The sequence below is a fragment of the Hippocampus guttulatus genome, chromosome 2 (genome assembly GCF_054856545.1).
Source record: "Hippocampus guttulatus isolate MCC_2025c chromosome 2, RoL_Hgut_1.0, whole genome shotgun sequence".
Classification (NCBI taxonomy): Eukaryota; Metazoa; Chordata; class Actinopteri; order Syngnathiformes; family Syngnathidae; genus Hippocampus; species Hippocampus guttulatus.
This window is the reverse complement of record NC_141262.1, coordinates 4,890,195-4,907,016: the sequence shown is the minus strand read 5'-3', so window position 1 is coordinate 4,907,016 and position 16,822 is coordinate 4,890,195. Positions and strand designations below refer to the sequence as shown.

The 16,822-nt window shown below is 41.5% G+C and overlaps 1 protein-coding gene and 1 long non-coding RNA gene across 4 annotated transcripts in view; both read right to left on the bottom strand.

Moving 5' to 3' along the window:
- Window positions 1-243: 243 nt before the first annotated feature.
- The window catches only part of csnk1a1 (casein kinase 1, alpha 1), a 35,743-nt gene continuing 19,164 nt past the window's right edge, over window positions 244-16,822 (bottom strand). Inside the window, exons 5-11 of one of the 3 annotated variants that reach the window (XM_086132310.1) lie at window positions 15,264-15,347; window positions 10,073-10,212; window positions 8,841-8,919; window positions 7,989-8,063; window positions 7,790-7,896; window positions 7,427-7,539; window positions 244-1,026 (exon numbers count right to left, since the gene is read on the bottom strand). In XM_086132310.1, the coding sequence (XP_085988436.1) occupies window positions 1,019-1,026; window positions 7,427-7,539; window positions 7,790-7,896; window positions 7,989-8,063; window positions 8,841-8,919; window positions 10,073-10,212; window positions 15,264-15,347 (606 nt within the window). In that variant the 3' untranslated portion in view covers window positions 244-1,018. Of the gene's footprint in view, window positions 1,027-7,390; window positions 7,540-7,789; window positions 7,897-7,988; window positions 8,064-8,840; window positions 8,920-10,072; window positions 10,213-15,263; window positions 15,348-16,822 lie in introns of all 3 variants that reach the window. The other 2 variants (XM_086132300.1, XM_086132318.1) reach the window with 2 other exon arrangements.
- LOC147208277 (uncharacterized) lies at window positions 4,553-7,383 on the bottom strand. Its single transcript, XR_015103158.1, has 2 exons — window positions 5,416-7,383; window positions 4,553-4,970 (listed from the first exon to the last, which is right to left on the bottom strand). It is a non-coding gene; the product is annotated as an uncharacterized LOC147208277 (long non-coding RNA).

Sequence of the window (16,822 nt, the reverse complement as noted above, 5' to 3'; positions counted from 1 at the left end):
TGTTCTCAGTCATGAAAGAACACGCCAGAGAAAGCTGAACGACTGCCACACCCTCTACTCCAAATACAACAAGCCCGACGACGGCTTTGATAAGCTTACCTGCCTTGTTCGACACAAACTCGAACAATTTTAATGTTATATGGCCGCCATCAGCGGTTCGTGCTGCATTTGATGATTGCCATGTTTTTACACTTACCCAACTACAAATGTTAACACAGCGTGGATAGAAACATGGTCCAAGTCTTAGTTGTATAACATTTTTATTGGTAGTTCTGGAGAAGACCATGGGTTTTACAACAGATTTAACAAGTCTTAGCTCTAAAGAGAGGGAGCGAGCCAGAGAATCAATCTACAACAGACTGTTGCCATCAGCTGCTTATGACAGGCAATCTCCTAACCACCATAGGAAAAAGAAAAAAAAAACAAAACAAAAATCCAACAGTTCACCTTTCCGTAAATAAGGGTCCAAAGGGTTTTCTCATTCAGCTCTTCAGAAACAAAAAAGGAGAGAAGAATTCTCAGGTTTACATGTTTAAACATTTGCTTGGTAAAAGCAGTGGGTGAAATAATTAGGTAGTGAAGAAGGGAAGAGATGCTTTGAGATGTTCCCAGTGAGGAGAAAACAAAAACAAAAACCAAGAGCTGACTAATGTTTTAAATCATGTTTCCAACAAAACCTTAGAAAAAGTCAACAGTGAAAAGGAAGACTGGGACAGGGAGGGATGAGAAGCTATGGCGGGTCAAGGTTAGGGCAAGGATCTATAAGTCTCCACATCCAAAGCACCTTCGATTCCATCGGTTCTTTTCTTTCAGAGTGGAGAGTTTCATTATATACACATATCAATATATAGATATAACACAGCAGACACATGCGTGCGTGTGTGTGAGAATCTATATATTTCCATTACATAGACAGATGGAAGGGGGACACAGACTTTCTTTGTCGCTTGTCCGGGAAAGCGAGCCTCGGTTGTCCTGCTCGCCGGCGCTTCTGCAGCTCGTCTCTGGAAGAGACTACTCAGAAACCTGCGGAAACACACAAACAAGTCCCGTCATTAGTGCCGCGCTGACAAGTCCAAGACTGTAGCTGCAAGTCAGATGCCCGCGCCGCTTGTTAGAACCCATTGGAGAAGTCACGTGACATGAGCGTAAGTCAATGAATTGGGGATCATCGGGACAGGCGGCATCTTGCGCAGCTTTGGGCATCTCGGTCCAAATAACTCGTTCGAGAAGCTAAATAAGGACATCGACACTTCTCATCTTTTGGGCTCCAAACGGCACCGCAATGAATTGGACCTCAAAACAAGCAAGGCCCGCTCTTTACTGCAGACTTGCAGATGTCATTTGAGGGCATTTCCATCCATTATCAGGCAAAGGGCGTCGAAATTACAACCCCGTGCAAATATGCCTCCCATTTTTTTCTCTTTTTTTGAAGGGGCCAAAAGAATGGTTTCAGGGAAAGATTGAATTGCAATTTTTTCTGACAAGACAGATACAGTTTCCCTCTCTCCAAATCAATTTTCAGGGCAATATTAACTATGTAAAGAACCATTTACAAATATGAAGTTATTAAAAGCTATTAATCTAAAAAAAACAAAACATTTCCCTTTCAAGGTTTTTAGACTGGTTCAATAAATTCAAAGATGTCATTATGCAAAATGGAAAAATCTAAAATGACTGAAACTAACTTGCTGAATGTGCATAAATGGAAGAGTACCTTTTGTGATAAACACTTCAGTGGAAAAATGATAATGCAAGTGTCAACTTACCGAAATATTAAGTACTAAAAATCTTAGGAGGCAGACAGAATAATTTATTCTTGCTGCTTCTTTTCAGACTAACATTTCACTTTCATAATGTCTGCATTTATATTGTTCTCTTAGCAAAGCTTAACTGATTTCAAAAACAAGGAATGTTATTTTGAGTGTGGATCTGAAAACTCTGCGCACCCAGATTCAAAACGGAGCACGTAAATACAAACACACAGTTGATAACATAGCATATCTAATAGATTAAATAACGTTTGTTGAAACATGACGTAAGTGACTCAATTTTTGGGATTGTGTGCATACTGCGTGCGTCACTGCACTATTTTCTCTCTAGACCCTGATTAATTGACCTGCAAATTTGCTGTTTGCTCTTCACTTTTAACACAGTTGCAGGCTGCACGTCTATGAAAAGTATACTGTACACCCAAGGGACTTTTTCTGGTGCTCGGTGACAGTAGCTTAGCGATTGGCTTCGGCTTCTTGCACTAGAACATCGCAGCTATTAACTACAAAGCATGGTCAAAATCGATATTGGGCAAACCACATTTTAGGAACATTTCAAAGATCCGATGTGCCTGAAAAAACAGACACCTTTGAGATCAATGTCAAATATACATTGACGGACACAAAACTCTCCAACAGGGGTGCCCATTACGTCGATCCTGATTGACCGGTTGATCTAGGACTGGTCCCAAGTAGATCCGAAAGGTGGAGAAAAAAAACAAAACAAAAAACATTTGTGTGTCTTTGTACATGTTAGTAATATATTTTTTGTGTTAATGTACACTGCACCCTAATCGGTCTCCTTTTCGCAAAAAAAAATAAAAAAAAAAAATAATAATAATAAAATAAAGCAGGGAAATCTTTAACCTACGGTGGCGCGTGACCTACGTCAGCGGAAGTTGTTAGCGCTCAGCAGTCTGCAATTGCAGCTTGTGATCAGAGCTGTTGCGCTAAATCTTTATCGTCATTATTCTCATTCAGAGTTTGCTTCGTGTACAATTCACCGAGGGCACGGGCAAAGAATAGGAATCCAGGAGGGCCCAGGGAAGCACTTTAAAATGGTACGTGTGAGCTACGATAGTCAACAGGCAGCAAAAGTGCATCGCTTGCTTCCGTGTCAGGCGTCCCATCATGGCGTGCGTGCGGTAAGGGGCGATCCCGGGACGTTGGTTGATCGAAAAGTCGATCTTTGGTCCAAAACGTTTGGGCACCCCTGCTCTACAATGTGTGCTTCCTTGGTACTCAAGGATACCGTACAATGTTACATTACGTACATCAAGACAAAGTTAAAAATGGGATGAAAGAAGAATTAAAATGTGAAAAACCAAAAACCGAAGAAAAGGGGCACAGCAAAATGACATGAGGCTGAGCAGAGCATTCATGTTGGATGGTGAAAGTTAAGGTTATGACGCAGGCAGCAGATTTCTGCACCGATTGAAATTTATGGACATATTGGAGAGAGAGGCCGAAACAGAGAGAGTTGCAACAATCCCGACGGCGGGGTGACGGGACCGTGTACAAAGATAGCGGCGTGCAGGGGCAGAGACGGACGGTTGATGTTACGTTGATGGATGCAGGGGCAACTAGGTAATGTTATCGATGTGGGGTTGAAAGGACAGGCTACCGTTATGCTCCCAGACTTAACGTGGCGGGTCGGGGGTGGTCCCTCGGGTGGCCCAGAGGAGTTAGTTGTCAACGGTTCAGGAAAAGCTGGCTGTTTTGGAAAGAATGGACTTGGTGCTCCGTTTTGTTGCCGTTTAATTTCAAGAGGTTTAAGGTAAATCAAGGTGCCATCGGTTAGGAAGCCGGGTGGTAAAGTTCAAGGAGGTTTGGTGGCGAGGTATAGCTGGATGTCATCAGCATAACAATGGAAGTCAATGTTAAATTTACAGAATATACTGCCGAAGGGGAGGAGGTAGATGATGACGAGGCGTGGCCCCAAGACAGATCCCAGGGGCAGAGTTGAGCCGACGAATTTGAAGGACTTGGATGAACTGAGTGGGCCAAAGACAAAAGATGAAAACGGGTTCAACTGCGCGTGGGTGATGCTGATGGAAGAAAGTCTGTTCAGAAGGATGGTGTGACAGATGGTATCCAAGGACACACTCAGGTTGAGGAGAATGAAGGTTGTGAGGAGTCCGGAATCAACTACCATGAGGCATCTGCAGCTGCTACTATGGGTCAGCATCGCGCTTCAATTGACACTGCCGTGCACCTGGGTCTCATAAATCCAAAGGTTTATTGAAATACTTTAAAAAAAGGTTCCTATGAAGAGTATTACCAGCGTTTGTAATTTGGTGTGTTGCATGTTTTGAAAACAGATAACATTGTCATTAAAAATTCAGTTCTGCCCATTTGTTGAAAATGTTATATTTAAATTACACTGCCTCGCCCCTTTTGCTTCCTTGGTGCATAGAGTAAAAGATTGTTAAACAAGGCCGAAAATGTTTGCAATTATTTGTGGATATGTGGCCAACAGTACACAAGTATAAAGAGTAACTAAGTTAAAGAGACATATTGGCCCATCTTGTGATCTGAGCAGTGATTTTTATTTTCTTGAAAGAAAAAAAACCAAACACAATTGCTACTATACAAATTAAATGCACTCACTAAAGCGCAATTACCACTTAGCAATATCCAGCAAAACCTAGATAATGCTAAGGGCTGGGTATCTTCAAAAAAAAATAAAAAAAGTCAAACCAGGCCCTAAGCTGTACTATTTTTCACATACCAATTTTATAGTGTCAATTTTAATAAAAAGAAAACGACATGAAAAATGATGGTACAAACTTTGTTTTACTTTCCAGCTTTGTTATTTTTCCACCACAAGCAGTTTTCTTACATAAATACACTTCATCTGATCAATAAGCAGTTTTTCTATTGAAAAAACAAAAATGACTACAAAAAAACCCATGTCTGCTCTCTCAGGTCACAGACAAGCCTAATCAGGGCTGGTGGTGTCTCTAGTAGTCGAAGATGTACACTCTGAAAATGTGGCAGATGCTTTTGCACACACAGACGCTGAATTGACAAGCTTGATAGCATTGGCAGTCACATTCCAAGTAGCAAGTCACTGGATTCGCTAAGGTACGGGGTTGTTTGCAGACCTCACCACCGCTGTAGCCAATTCCAAACCACCTCCGTTGTACTGGAGCGTTCCTGTCTTATTTCAATAGCCATGTCCTCATCAGCACGGGGCTCGAGCAAGTAAGAAAAAAAAAAAAAAGACAAGGTAGGTGACGATATATTGCACAGCAATGTATAAGCATTTAAGCATAGCAGGCAAAATCAAAAGAAAGGCTCATCTTCGCCTCCAGTGATCACTACATTTAACATATAATGGGCAACCTTGATATTGAATGAATTAACAGTATCTGCCGGCTATTACATGCACTGTCTGTGTTGATTAGTCGTATCCTCTCAACAGTCGAGTAGCGATCCTGTGCCACACTGGTTATCACAAGTTATCAGTTACTGTCAAAGCTTTCCTGAGTTTTTGTTTTAGCTAGCCACAAGGCCATGAACTCAAGCTACACACATCTGAAATAAACATTACACGGATCCCGGTTTAACTTGCTGCACATATCAAGTTGCAGAAAGGAGAATTCATTATGTTTTAAGATAAGACTGAATGTAAACTTACCTGCTGAAATGTCTGAAAAGGGACCGTGGTGGTGGTCATTATGAATCAGGCACTTTGCCTCCAACGTGTCCAGGAGGTGGCGACTGGCCATGCTCCGCGGCTCTTGCAGTCAAACATGGAGCAACTTTCCGCTCTTAAATTGATTCTGTTCAGATGCTGCATAAAAGTAGTCGTGACGGTCGTCGCAACAAAGCATGCATATATTGCGTTGCACACGATAACCATCAATTTTGCTTGAGTGGAGCAGCGATTTTAAACTTTTTTATTTCTTTTTACCGATTTGACCAATCATTTCACAAAATGTCAACTCGATCTTGCAGCGTACCCGATATCGTTTTCCCGCATGCCGCAACCACTGAATACAATTTAAGACCCATTTCACATCGATAATGGCGATAAAAAGTAGGTTTTACATCTCTTCATGTAATCGGCTAATCAAAAACACATCAAGTATGCCGTTTTGTCTTTTCCACACTAAAATTTTTTTGCTCTCTCTGAAGCCAGGAACGTAGTCTGGAAGAACTCATCAATGTTCTCATTGCCACTATATGACTGTGTGAGAAGTCAATTAATTGCACCTCTGCTTTTAGTGTCTGTGTACGTAGACCCAAACGCTGTCCAGAGGTCACCTGGAGTTGCAATAGTCACGCTGGACCTTGGAGCTAGAGCTCCTAATGTGGTGCAATAGTGGCTGATTGACAGTGTTTGCTGCTGGCATTCTGTGATCGCCTTGTGTTTTTCTAATTTGCGATGGGATTCGAATGCCTTGATGCCCAATGTTTCAAGGTTCTCGCATGAAGCGCAGTGTGCTTCATATGAGTTTCCCTCCACCAGCTTCAATCATGCACTGAACTGTTCATCCTGCAGCCACAAATCATGAAACTTGCACTTAATCATGTCTGCAAGGGCTGTAATTTGGTTTTGTTCTCAGTTTTCTCCGCCGCTATGCTAATTAAACTCGAAACACACCGCTGCACGTGCACAACAATGGCTGGTGGTGTTTGATAAATTGTGACTGGGCAGCACATGTAGTCGACATTTAGTTCTGTTTCATATTTATGTTCGAGCGTCCTGAAAATTTTCAACAGTGAGACTGAAGTTGATGAATGTTTTAAATAAAAGTAACGTCAATAGACTTAAGACATTTCAAAATCGTATTTAAGACCTCATGAGATTTTAAGAGATTTCCAGACAAATCCAATCAATTTAAATGATTGGATTTAAGACTTTTTAAGACCCCGTGGAGAACCTGGGTAAAGATTTATACTTGAGGGTTTCATAGAAAGTATATGGAGACAAACTGGAGCTCATCCAGCAGTTTCCACGTGCTATTAAAATGTTTTTAGCCACTAATGTTGGAAAATTGAGTATTGACATCTTGTCTTTGGCGGTGCCTTGGCACAGTGGGACGGTGAGTGTGTGGAGCTATATTTACATTTGTGACCCAAACTCCCACATGGTGCCTGTAGTGGTCTGAGACCCTCGCATCCACATTTTTTTTGGAACAGGCGTGGATAAAATGACCAATAGGAAAGCAAATGTTCGACAAGAATGTAGATAATTGGAAGAGTCAAGGGTAAAGTCATCAGAATGAGTTAGTCAACAGTAACAGAGAGAGACAGAGCCCATTGAACAGCCCCCCAAAAAGGAACATAATATCAATGTGACATAGTTAGTAGTCAAATTCCCCAAGGACGTCTTTGCTAAGGCAAGACAGACCAATTGTATCACTATCTCGATCCTTTGACTTTTGGTTCTTCTATTAAAAACAAAAACAAAAAAAACATCTATGCCATTCTTATTCCAAAAGGAGTGATACTTTAGCTTTGCCATTTTTCCAATTTGGGAGATTTAAGGGGCACTGCGGTGTGGGTTGTAGAGTAACAATGTAAGGCCTAGTGAGACAAAGGAGGAATTGGAGTCTACAAAAAAACAAACAAAAAAAAAAAACGTCGCTTGGCTGTTTGCTACTAACCTTTCATGTTAGGCTTGGATTTGTCAGTTTGCTTGCCTGTGGGGGTTTGCGCCTGTTGGCCTTGGCCCCCGGAGGAGGCCCCCTGCTGCGCTGCTTTTTGTTTCAGCATGGTCCAGTCGAATGTGTAGTCATACTGGTGATTCAATGTCCTGAAACATACCGTAAAAAAATGCTCTTCAATGTTCCATAAAGCTCACATTTTCTACTACTTAGCCGCGAGGTCAGACAGTCAAAAGGAAATAACGGACGAATATTAATGAAAAGATGGCCGCAAGACTGACTCAGAGTTAACTTGAAAATATCTGCTATAGTACAATCACGCATGGAGTTTTTGAGTGGTACTGGAAAAGGATGCATTTTCACATGAAGATCACTTTCTCCTTCAATATAAGCAAGTACCTGAAGAGGATGCGGAAGAGTTGGCGCAGATACATGTAGTCTGGAGCCTCCTCAAAGCGTAGGCCACGGCAATAGTTCAGATACATGGAAAATTCTGCTGGAAACCCCTGGAAGCATGTATAGCGATCAACAGTGAGGGATCCTGATGGAGATGTTGCGACGATCATGTTCAGCGGTTCGGACTTGATCGTGCTCTTACCTTACAGAGGATCTCCACCGGGGTCGACATCTTCTTCTCTGAGATTTTCTCATACTTCTGCTTCTTTGTGGCAGCCTGACAAAGAAAATGTTCGGTGAGGCTAAACGCAGATCACTCGTACTGTAAAATGAACGACCTATATAAAATGAGCTCAAATTAACAAGTGCCTTGGATTTACTCATACAGCATAATTATGACATTTCTTCAATCATCTCTGATCATATCTAGGTGCCATAATCATGAGGCCATCGACACCACCATGAAAAGTCAGGGATGCTTGGCTTTCAGGTGGAACCTAATTGCATTATCAGCTTTAAGGTGAAATGATGTACAGTATTTATTTTAACTCGGGGAGCTAAATGACAAAATTCACAAAAGCTGTCCGAGTCCCAATTTACCCAACGTCTTTCCTGGTTGGATTAGAATTGCGATTTGAACAGTCCTCTTCATTTCGTTTACATTTTCACCTCATTAGACCAAGAGGCTTCTGATAGCCATCAACAGTACCTCACCATTGTGAAGCGTCAACCAGGATGTTCTCAGACAAAGTGGCCACTGAGCTTAGAGTGTCATCACCAGGTTGCAAAAGAGATAGTGACCGGGAGAGTCACAGAAAGAAGTGGACATCTTTGAAAATATTTTGGTCAAGTCATGGATCAAACACGTGAAGTTTACAGCTCCATGTTGGAGATGGTCCATGTGCAAAAACAGGTGGAAGTTTAGAGAAGATCAAATTCAGTTTAGCTGTAAACGTTAATACATTTGTGGTTAATTTCCTCGAAAGCCAAATAGTCCTACTTTTTTTTTTTTTGCGCTGTTATGTCAAGGACATAGCAGCTCTTTATTTCATACCTTGAGTCCTTGCCATGGTAGACTGGTTCTGTTGAAGTACATCAGCACATAGCCTAGTGACTCCATGTCATCACGGCGACTGTAAACAACAGTAAGAACAAGCATTATTTAACTACATTAAAAGGTACAACAAATTGTGTTGCTTTCATCAACTAAAATTGGGACGAAATATCTTCATTAACGATCCTTCACCACACGAGGGAGATGGAACATGACTCAAAGAAAATGCTGGTCCCTGGACGATAATGACAGTTAAACCAGTAATTCCAAATAAAAACAAGACTTAATGCGGTTTGCAAAATAAAAAAAGGATGATAAAACGTCTTTATTTCCGAGATGTGACTAAATGTCATGCTAGTTCTATTTCCTGAGGTCTTTTCCTCAATCCCAACTCGCGGTAGTAATTGGAGCAAAAATAAATAACAACAACAACAAAAAAAGAGAGAATGTGCTGCGATACAACATGGTTACCACAATTTAGCACAGAGAAAGGGACTGGCGACAAAAATCACACAACACAAAGCTGATGAGACATAAAATAATGGAAAGAGAGTCAAGAAATTTAATGCAATGTTAAGTCTCTATTTTAGAAAGCGTATGCCAAGCGATGAGGCTGTGATTGTTTTATATTCTAACGCCAGCTTAAAACTTAGTATTGTCTGCGCATTTTGTCCCATCATTGTTTTTAAACTGACAAATATTTGTCATGAGTGAAACATTGGTAAACGTTAACAGTATTGCATTCCTGAAAGGAGACAAATACAATTTTCTTTGACTAAAACCAGACAAAAATATCACCAGAGTTCTTTTAATACAACTCGATTGAAATGCAGATGGGTTCAAATGGAGGTCAAGAAAGTAAAGGAAAAAAATGCTACCCTTGTTTGGCTTCAGCCAGAGGCGACTCGGCACCTGCGGCGAAAGCCAAACTGTGGCAGGGTTTTTAACTTTGTGGACCTGGAGTTGCTGTCTCTGCTGAAATAGCATCAGTTAGTTATCTTTGACTAAAACTAGACTAAAATGCGCTGACTTTTAGTTGACTAAAACTTAAGAAGAGGAGGAACATGACTAAAACTAATAAAAACTGAAATGACATCTTGACGCAAAGACTGGCTGCCAAAAACACAACTAAGAACGAGATACAGACATGGAGAATGAAATGCAATGCAAAACGCTGGTATCGCAATACGTTCCTTATCTTAAAACGTAATCAACCTCGCTGAGGTACAGACCTTTGTTCAATGCCCAGGTGTGCATTGATGGAGGCATAACGTGCTGTGCCGGTCAGGTTCTTGTCTTCTCTGTAGGGGATGTGCTGTCGCGTTCGGTTGTCTCTGTACTTCTTTGCCAATCCAAAGTCAATAAGGAACAACTGTGCAGAGGGAGAACACACAGGGGTTATTTATAGTGAAACCCAAGGAATCATCTGGAATTAACATGCACAACGTCAAGCTCCTGCACATTTGAATATGGAAATACATTCCTCTCTGCTGATGTACCGAATTTCCTCAAAAACTTGAGTTGTACATTCAAGTATGCAGCGGGGTTAACCATGAACCACTCTCACACTATAGCGCACGGTCTTGAGAAATGCAATGCATGTTGGAGGATGTTAAGTGGTTGTTAAAATGGGACAGCTCCGGTACATAGCGAGCACCACTGCTCTATGCAATATTACTTAGGAGTACACTTTCTAGAACACCTTAATTCCATAATGGTGTGATCTCCAAAGGAGTCTACGCTCCGACGCAGACAATTCTGCCTCTGACCAAAAGGACTCATGCTCTAATACATTGAGCAGGTGGGCACATGCCAAGCTCTTCCAGGTCGTGCAAATCTTACCACCGCTTCCGTTTGTCACGTCGGGCAAGCACTGGCTGTTTTCAATACATGTGGTGTTCATTCAATGAAAAATATATCAAATCTTAAGCCCATACCTACAGTATGTGGCGTAAATGAGAGGTTATGGATAGTGCTGTTCGCACACGTGATTTCACCAAACTTCCAAAGTTGCAGCACAGGGTAAATTAAAAGTTATGTTTGGAAGTTGTGCACCATACGATCTGAACATTACGATACAATGTCACAATATTGTGGGCAGGTTGTCAGTATTAAAAAAGGCTCAATACTACATTAAAAACATCTCATACAGGGGAAAAAAGTACAATATTGTGTTCTTGTCCATAATAGCAGTGCCAAAGAAATAGGCTTGGTAATTGGTAATTTTATTGTCATGGCTTCCTATTGGCTCAGATCTGTCGAAAACAAAATCAAATAAACGAGCAACAGCATGTAAATGTCTCGTCGACGCAGTGCTAATTGGCTGAGGTCATAATTATACAAAGAGTTCACACAGGAAAGCTAACATTAACCTTAACATACATAAATGACCCGTAATCACCAACACTTCATATCGAGGCACTTTCTTGCTAATGCACGTACTCATGACTCAAGTCAATTTGTGGAGGAAGTCAAACACGCGTAGTTCCCCTTCATCTGCCGATGAGCAAGTCTTAAACGTAGGCGGCCAAAACATGGCACATTTGAATTAAACTAACCAAATAGTGTTGGAACTGCACAAATAGAGAGAAAAAACTCCTAATGTACATCTTCTACCTTAGAATCAGCTGCAACCTCCACCAATGAAATACAATGTCTGCCCAAGAACTTCAGCAAAGCAATATTTGGTATTGGCTTACTCTTTGACAATGTGGGCCACCAAATTTTGTAAGGTTGACATCGCAGAAGTTGCTCTCAAGAACCAAACTGTGTGGTACAATATGAATAAACCATCTCTCATGAATTGGCAGAATAAGTAACACATTAATTTAATGTCCGTTTCCAAACGGACCTTCATGACAGAATGTCACATTACATTAAATGTATTACTATGGATGTCCTGACCACATTTTTTGCACCCAATTACAAGTCACCTGATTGAGGATCTGCCACTTGCTGTCTCCCGAAAATGAGATGAAGTTGCTTAGGGCTCAGGTAACGACCAATCAGGGCTCACCTGTTTTCTGAATTTGGTCATGTGATGTTCGCAAGGTGACGCCGCTGCACCGTCTCTGCCTTCCACATTAAAATATTTCCATACTGCAGACATTATCATTGTTACATGATGTTAAATTTACATTAGCTTCTTGCGACAAGTCCCCCCATTCCCATCATTTGAAAATGAGGTGATCGGGCCCGATTTCTGATCTCATGATTGGTACATCCCTACTAAGAAGTCACTGTAATGACACACTCATACATTACTCCTTTTGAACAAGCTTTTATTAGTACGAACACAAGTGGAAACAAAATGAAAAATAAGATCAGCAATGAAAACCATCTAGAAAAGGACTCTCTTATTTTGAGGAAAGTGATTTGAGTCTTTCTGACTACAGGGTTTGCGCTTCCTGTTCCTCATGTCGCCAATGACGAGTGGAAGTGGGGAAGGGCGTGGTAAATATTTCCCATATTTGCCACTTGGGCAAATGGCCAATTCGTCTGTCAAAATTGTCCCTGCAAAACTCACGTAAAAAGCCTTGACTGCAAAGTAAATATGTCTGATTGCAAATATTTGGTTGATTTCTGTACTCAAAACTAATGCCATTGGTCCAGAGTCATGCAAAACAACTTTGAATTCCCTCATCCTATGTTTCAAAAAACAAACGAATACAAATAAGTAGGATTAGTCACTGACAGAGTGAAACAACCACTTAATCGGGAGACGACTTGTCATATCAAATCTCACTGTTTGTGGAAATGCTCCTGGCTTTGACACTTGGGAGGACAACGCTTTGTTTTTCTGTAAAGTGTGTAGGAAAAGAAGAATAGTCAAATGCTTTCACGAGAGGGAAGTCAGCCAGGTTTGATGAGGGCTCATTTTCCAAAACTCAAAGCACACCATTGATCCAAAGGTACGGTGTGATACGATCCGAACCGTGACTTTTTTGATCCTTTGCGCCACTGTTACGCACCACAAACCTGTCCCTCACGAGGTGGTCTCTCACATGTTAAATGTGTGGCAGAAAAGGGTTGAAAACAGCTGAGCCCTTAAATGTTGGCGTGACTCCAAAAGGGCCAAGAGAAAATTGGTGAATGAAGCAGGTGATGATGACACAATCTTGCAAGTGAAAAGCACCTAGCTAAAAGTAACATTTGCACTACCGGTTCACTTGTTGCGATCGATGTCAACAATAATTGCACACAACAGGAATGGCCAGTTGGCTGGTCAAACGGCCAAATAAGGCATTAACTTATTTATTACTTAATGATCTGCTGCTACCCACCGCCTAATTTACCAGGCAAGAGTCGAATAAGAAGTCACTTAGAGTACTGCTTGGGCTAAATACTTCAAATAATAGATACTGGGGTAGCAAAGCAAATAATTAATTTAAATATAAACAAAAACAGTGTTATCTTTACCACTGTACCTTTTTGAAATTAAAACTCGTCTGATTTCACTATGTAAAAAATGGTATTCAGAGAGCAACTATGGGTAATGTATTTATGCTTGGTCATGTCAAGGCCACAGTATTGTCTTCAATTTAAGTATGACCGTTTATAAAGAGGCCTGATATGCTTGTACAAGCTGCGAAGTTAAAAAAAAAACTAACAAAATAAAAATAAAGTCGAATGTGCTCTCATCTTAACTGTCTATTTTCAATTTGCACATTCCTTCAAGAAATCAAGCTGTAAGCTAATGATGGTTAGGAGTGTCTGCTTGCTGGCACGACATATTGTGATTTAAAATGTGTCCTGATTTATCGAGCGCTTTCACAACACCTGCAACAAAGCGCTTTACAAAACAGTTAGCATAAAATAAAGAAATTAAAAATTGAGGTCTGATCCAATTAGTTGACTAATCACGACTACTTTCTGTGACTGGTTGACTAGCAACGGGCATTTGCAGCAGCCATATCCCAGGCAAAAGCCCCCAACATGAAATTTCAGGGGCACAAGTACAAATTTAGAAGGGGAACACTGTAAATCAACTTGTGAATTAAATATTCACATTTACATGACTAATTAATGGGGTGAAGTGTTGAGTAGAGGTTTTGTAAGCATGAAAAGATATTCAATTAATTTTTTTTTTAAGTACTCGTCGCACATGTGTAAGTAGATAAAAATGTACTGCCTCAACTTTTAGAGGCAATTGCCATCATTTAGGACAGTGGTTCTTAATCTTGTTAGAGGTACTGGACCCAACCAGTTCATATGCACATTCACCGAACTCTTCATTCGTGAAAAATAAACTTATGCTTTTTTAAAAAAAAAAACACATTTATTAAAAACTGAAAAGTAAACAATTAGTATAAGTATAAAGTATAGGTTTTTTAATTGCACAAAAAATGAACCAGCCAGTGATGGCCAAGCGGGCGTGTCATAACTAATTGACATGTTGAGTCGGGTGTGTCTTAACCTCCATGGCAGAGGCTCTGTCGGACCCCTGAGACCGATTCACCGAACCCCGGTTGAGAACCACTGATGTAGGAGCTCTTACAGAGTCATGTGGTGAGTGGAAATGAAAACTTTGCGTGTCTAATTTACTGTGTTTTTTGCCTTTGTATTTGTACAAGAGCCTCATCATTGTGATCATAACAACATAAAAGAACAGTTTGGGAGGGGGGGACAAACATGTTTTGGTGGCACAAGCAGCCAGAGACGGCGAAATGTGAACAAAAGCCTCTTTCTCTACTAACTGTACTCTGACTTTGAGAATAGTGTGCAGGACCTCTCGAAAGATGAGGCAAATCTGCAAATAATACAAAGGTTGTAAAACTAAACAAGCAAATCCTTGCGTCTACAACTCACCAACAAAGCACGGGTTTCACATGAGCTGAAGATTAAAACCCTTACTACAATGTCATCAAAGGCTAAATGTAGTCGAACACAAGTACTGGTAAAATGATGTGAGACGTTCACCGTTACAACCACGTTCTTGGCTATGTTACAACAACCAATTTGTCCACAAGACAACACATTTTTGAAAACACTGCTTAAGAACTTATCATGGGACATAAACTTAAATGTTCAAATCCACCATTTCAAAAGGTCATTAAATTATCGCATTTTCTTGAAAAATAGTGCTTTTGTTTTACCTAAGGCTTCAACCATACCAGACTTGACATTGGTTTACAACATTTGATTGACTCACGGGTCAAACAGAGACTGGCGCTGCCTTTAAATCAGAATCCCTGACCTCTATCATTGCAGGACTGGGACGAGAGAGGCTTTGCCTCGATGATTACACTGACAAGTTGACTACCCTCATCTTCCGATGAAATCAAGTGCACGCTGGGTGATCGAGTGTAATAGGTGCAAGGTGAACACTAATGGTCCACTCCCATTCACTATGCCAGTATAGTAAATAATTGCAAAGCGAAAACTGCTGTTGTGAGGAAGCTGGTGTTGCGGTAAAGGTCACACCTGGTTTAATCCTGAGAAAGATGGGTCCTGAGAAGAGCTAACCGCCAAGCTTCTTTTCCTCTTCCCCACTGACGAGTCTAAACACTAGGGCAGACAGTAAAGGGGCAGGGGTCAAAAATCACAAAGCCGCTATCCACCTTTAGTCACAGTTAGCAAGAGTACAACAGGCACTTCTGGTTGTACCCACTTAGTTTAATACCAACTGGTTCTGTACAACAGAGCAAGCACCTCTTGTATAATTAAGGTTGGACCAACAAACACAAGGTCCTTTTTGGGTACATTCACCGTATTTTCACGAGCGTAGGGCGCACTTAAAAGTCCTAAAATTTCTGCTAAATGGACAGAGCGCTTATCTATGCACTGAGTTCCAAAATCTGTGACTGTTGCGGTGTGACTTCGATGAGCGCTCTGCTTGCCTGTCTGATGTTGTGCCGACACGCTGTTTATATAAAGGGAAGGCAGATGTAACTGAGGACGGCATGCAAATGTTAAAGGGGGAAAGGGTGGGCTTCAAAGAGGACGCTTAAAGGCATGTCCGTCAGTAGGTGGATATAATGCTGGTACGTACTGTACATTGGGCAAAACAACTTCGGACGGACGAAAACGGCACCTATGAAGAGACACTTCTACGAAGCACAGTTCAAACCTCAAGCAATCAGTTAGTTGCATGGAGGATCATGGGAATGAGCAGCCGTGAGAGAATTTAAGATGCACAAATCCACGGTCACAAGTGGAGGAAGCGGCAGAACGAGCTTCGCCAAGTCAAGAAGACAAAGCGGAGTTTCCGCGAAAACAAGGCTCAGGGGCTCAGGTTGGAAGACCAACTCAAGCAATGGATTCACGGTCAAAAAACAGCCAGGAGAAGTGTCTTCACAGTGACCATTTAGCTGAGGGCAAAAACGCTTGCAGAAGAAGTGAAAATAAAGCGCTTTCAGGTAAGTTTGTTGTGGTGCTATCGTTTAATGAAATTGTGCCAAATATACATCTGGGCAAGGGCTACCGTGGCGCAGGAACTTCTGGCGGACTACAAGGAAAAGCTGGCTACCTTCCACTCCTACTGCCGTAAAAAGATTGCAGACAAACACATCCAGCCCAACCATATCATCAACATGGACGAGGTGCGGCTAACTTTCGGCATCGGGGTGAAGCCAAGTCAAAACCAGCACGGTGACGATCCGCACAACGGGGCACAAGGAGTCAGGTTTTACTTTTGTGCTTGGTTGTGATAGCAATGGACAGAAACTGCAAAATATGGTGATTTTTAAGAGAAAGGCTGTGCCGAAAGAAAAGTTTTCAGCCGGAGTGTTCGTAAAGGCAAATCAGATGGACTGGAGGGACGAGGAGAAAGTGAGAGTCGCTGAATGAGGTGTACAAGAAGAGACTGGATGTTTTTTTCCACGCCTTACCGTCCCTGCTGATTTGTGACTCCATGCGTGCCCATCTCACGGCCGCTGTGAAAAAACGTGCAGCAAATGAACTCGGAGCTTGCCATAATTTCCGGAGGCTTGACAAAGGAACTCCAACTGCTGGACATCGGTGTAAACAAGAGCGTTCCAAGT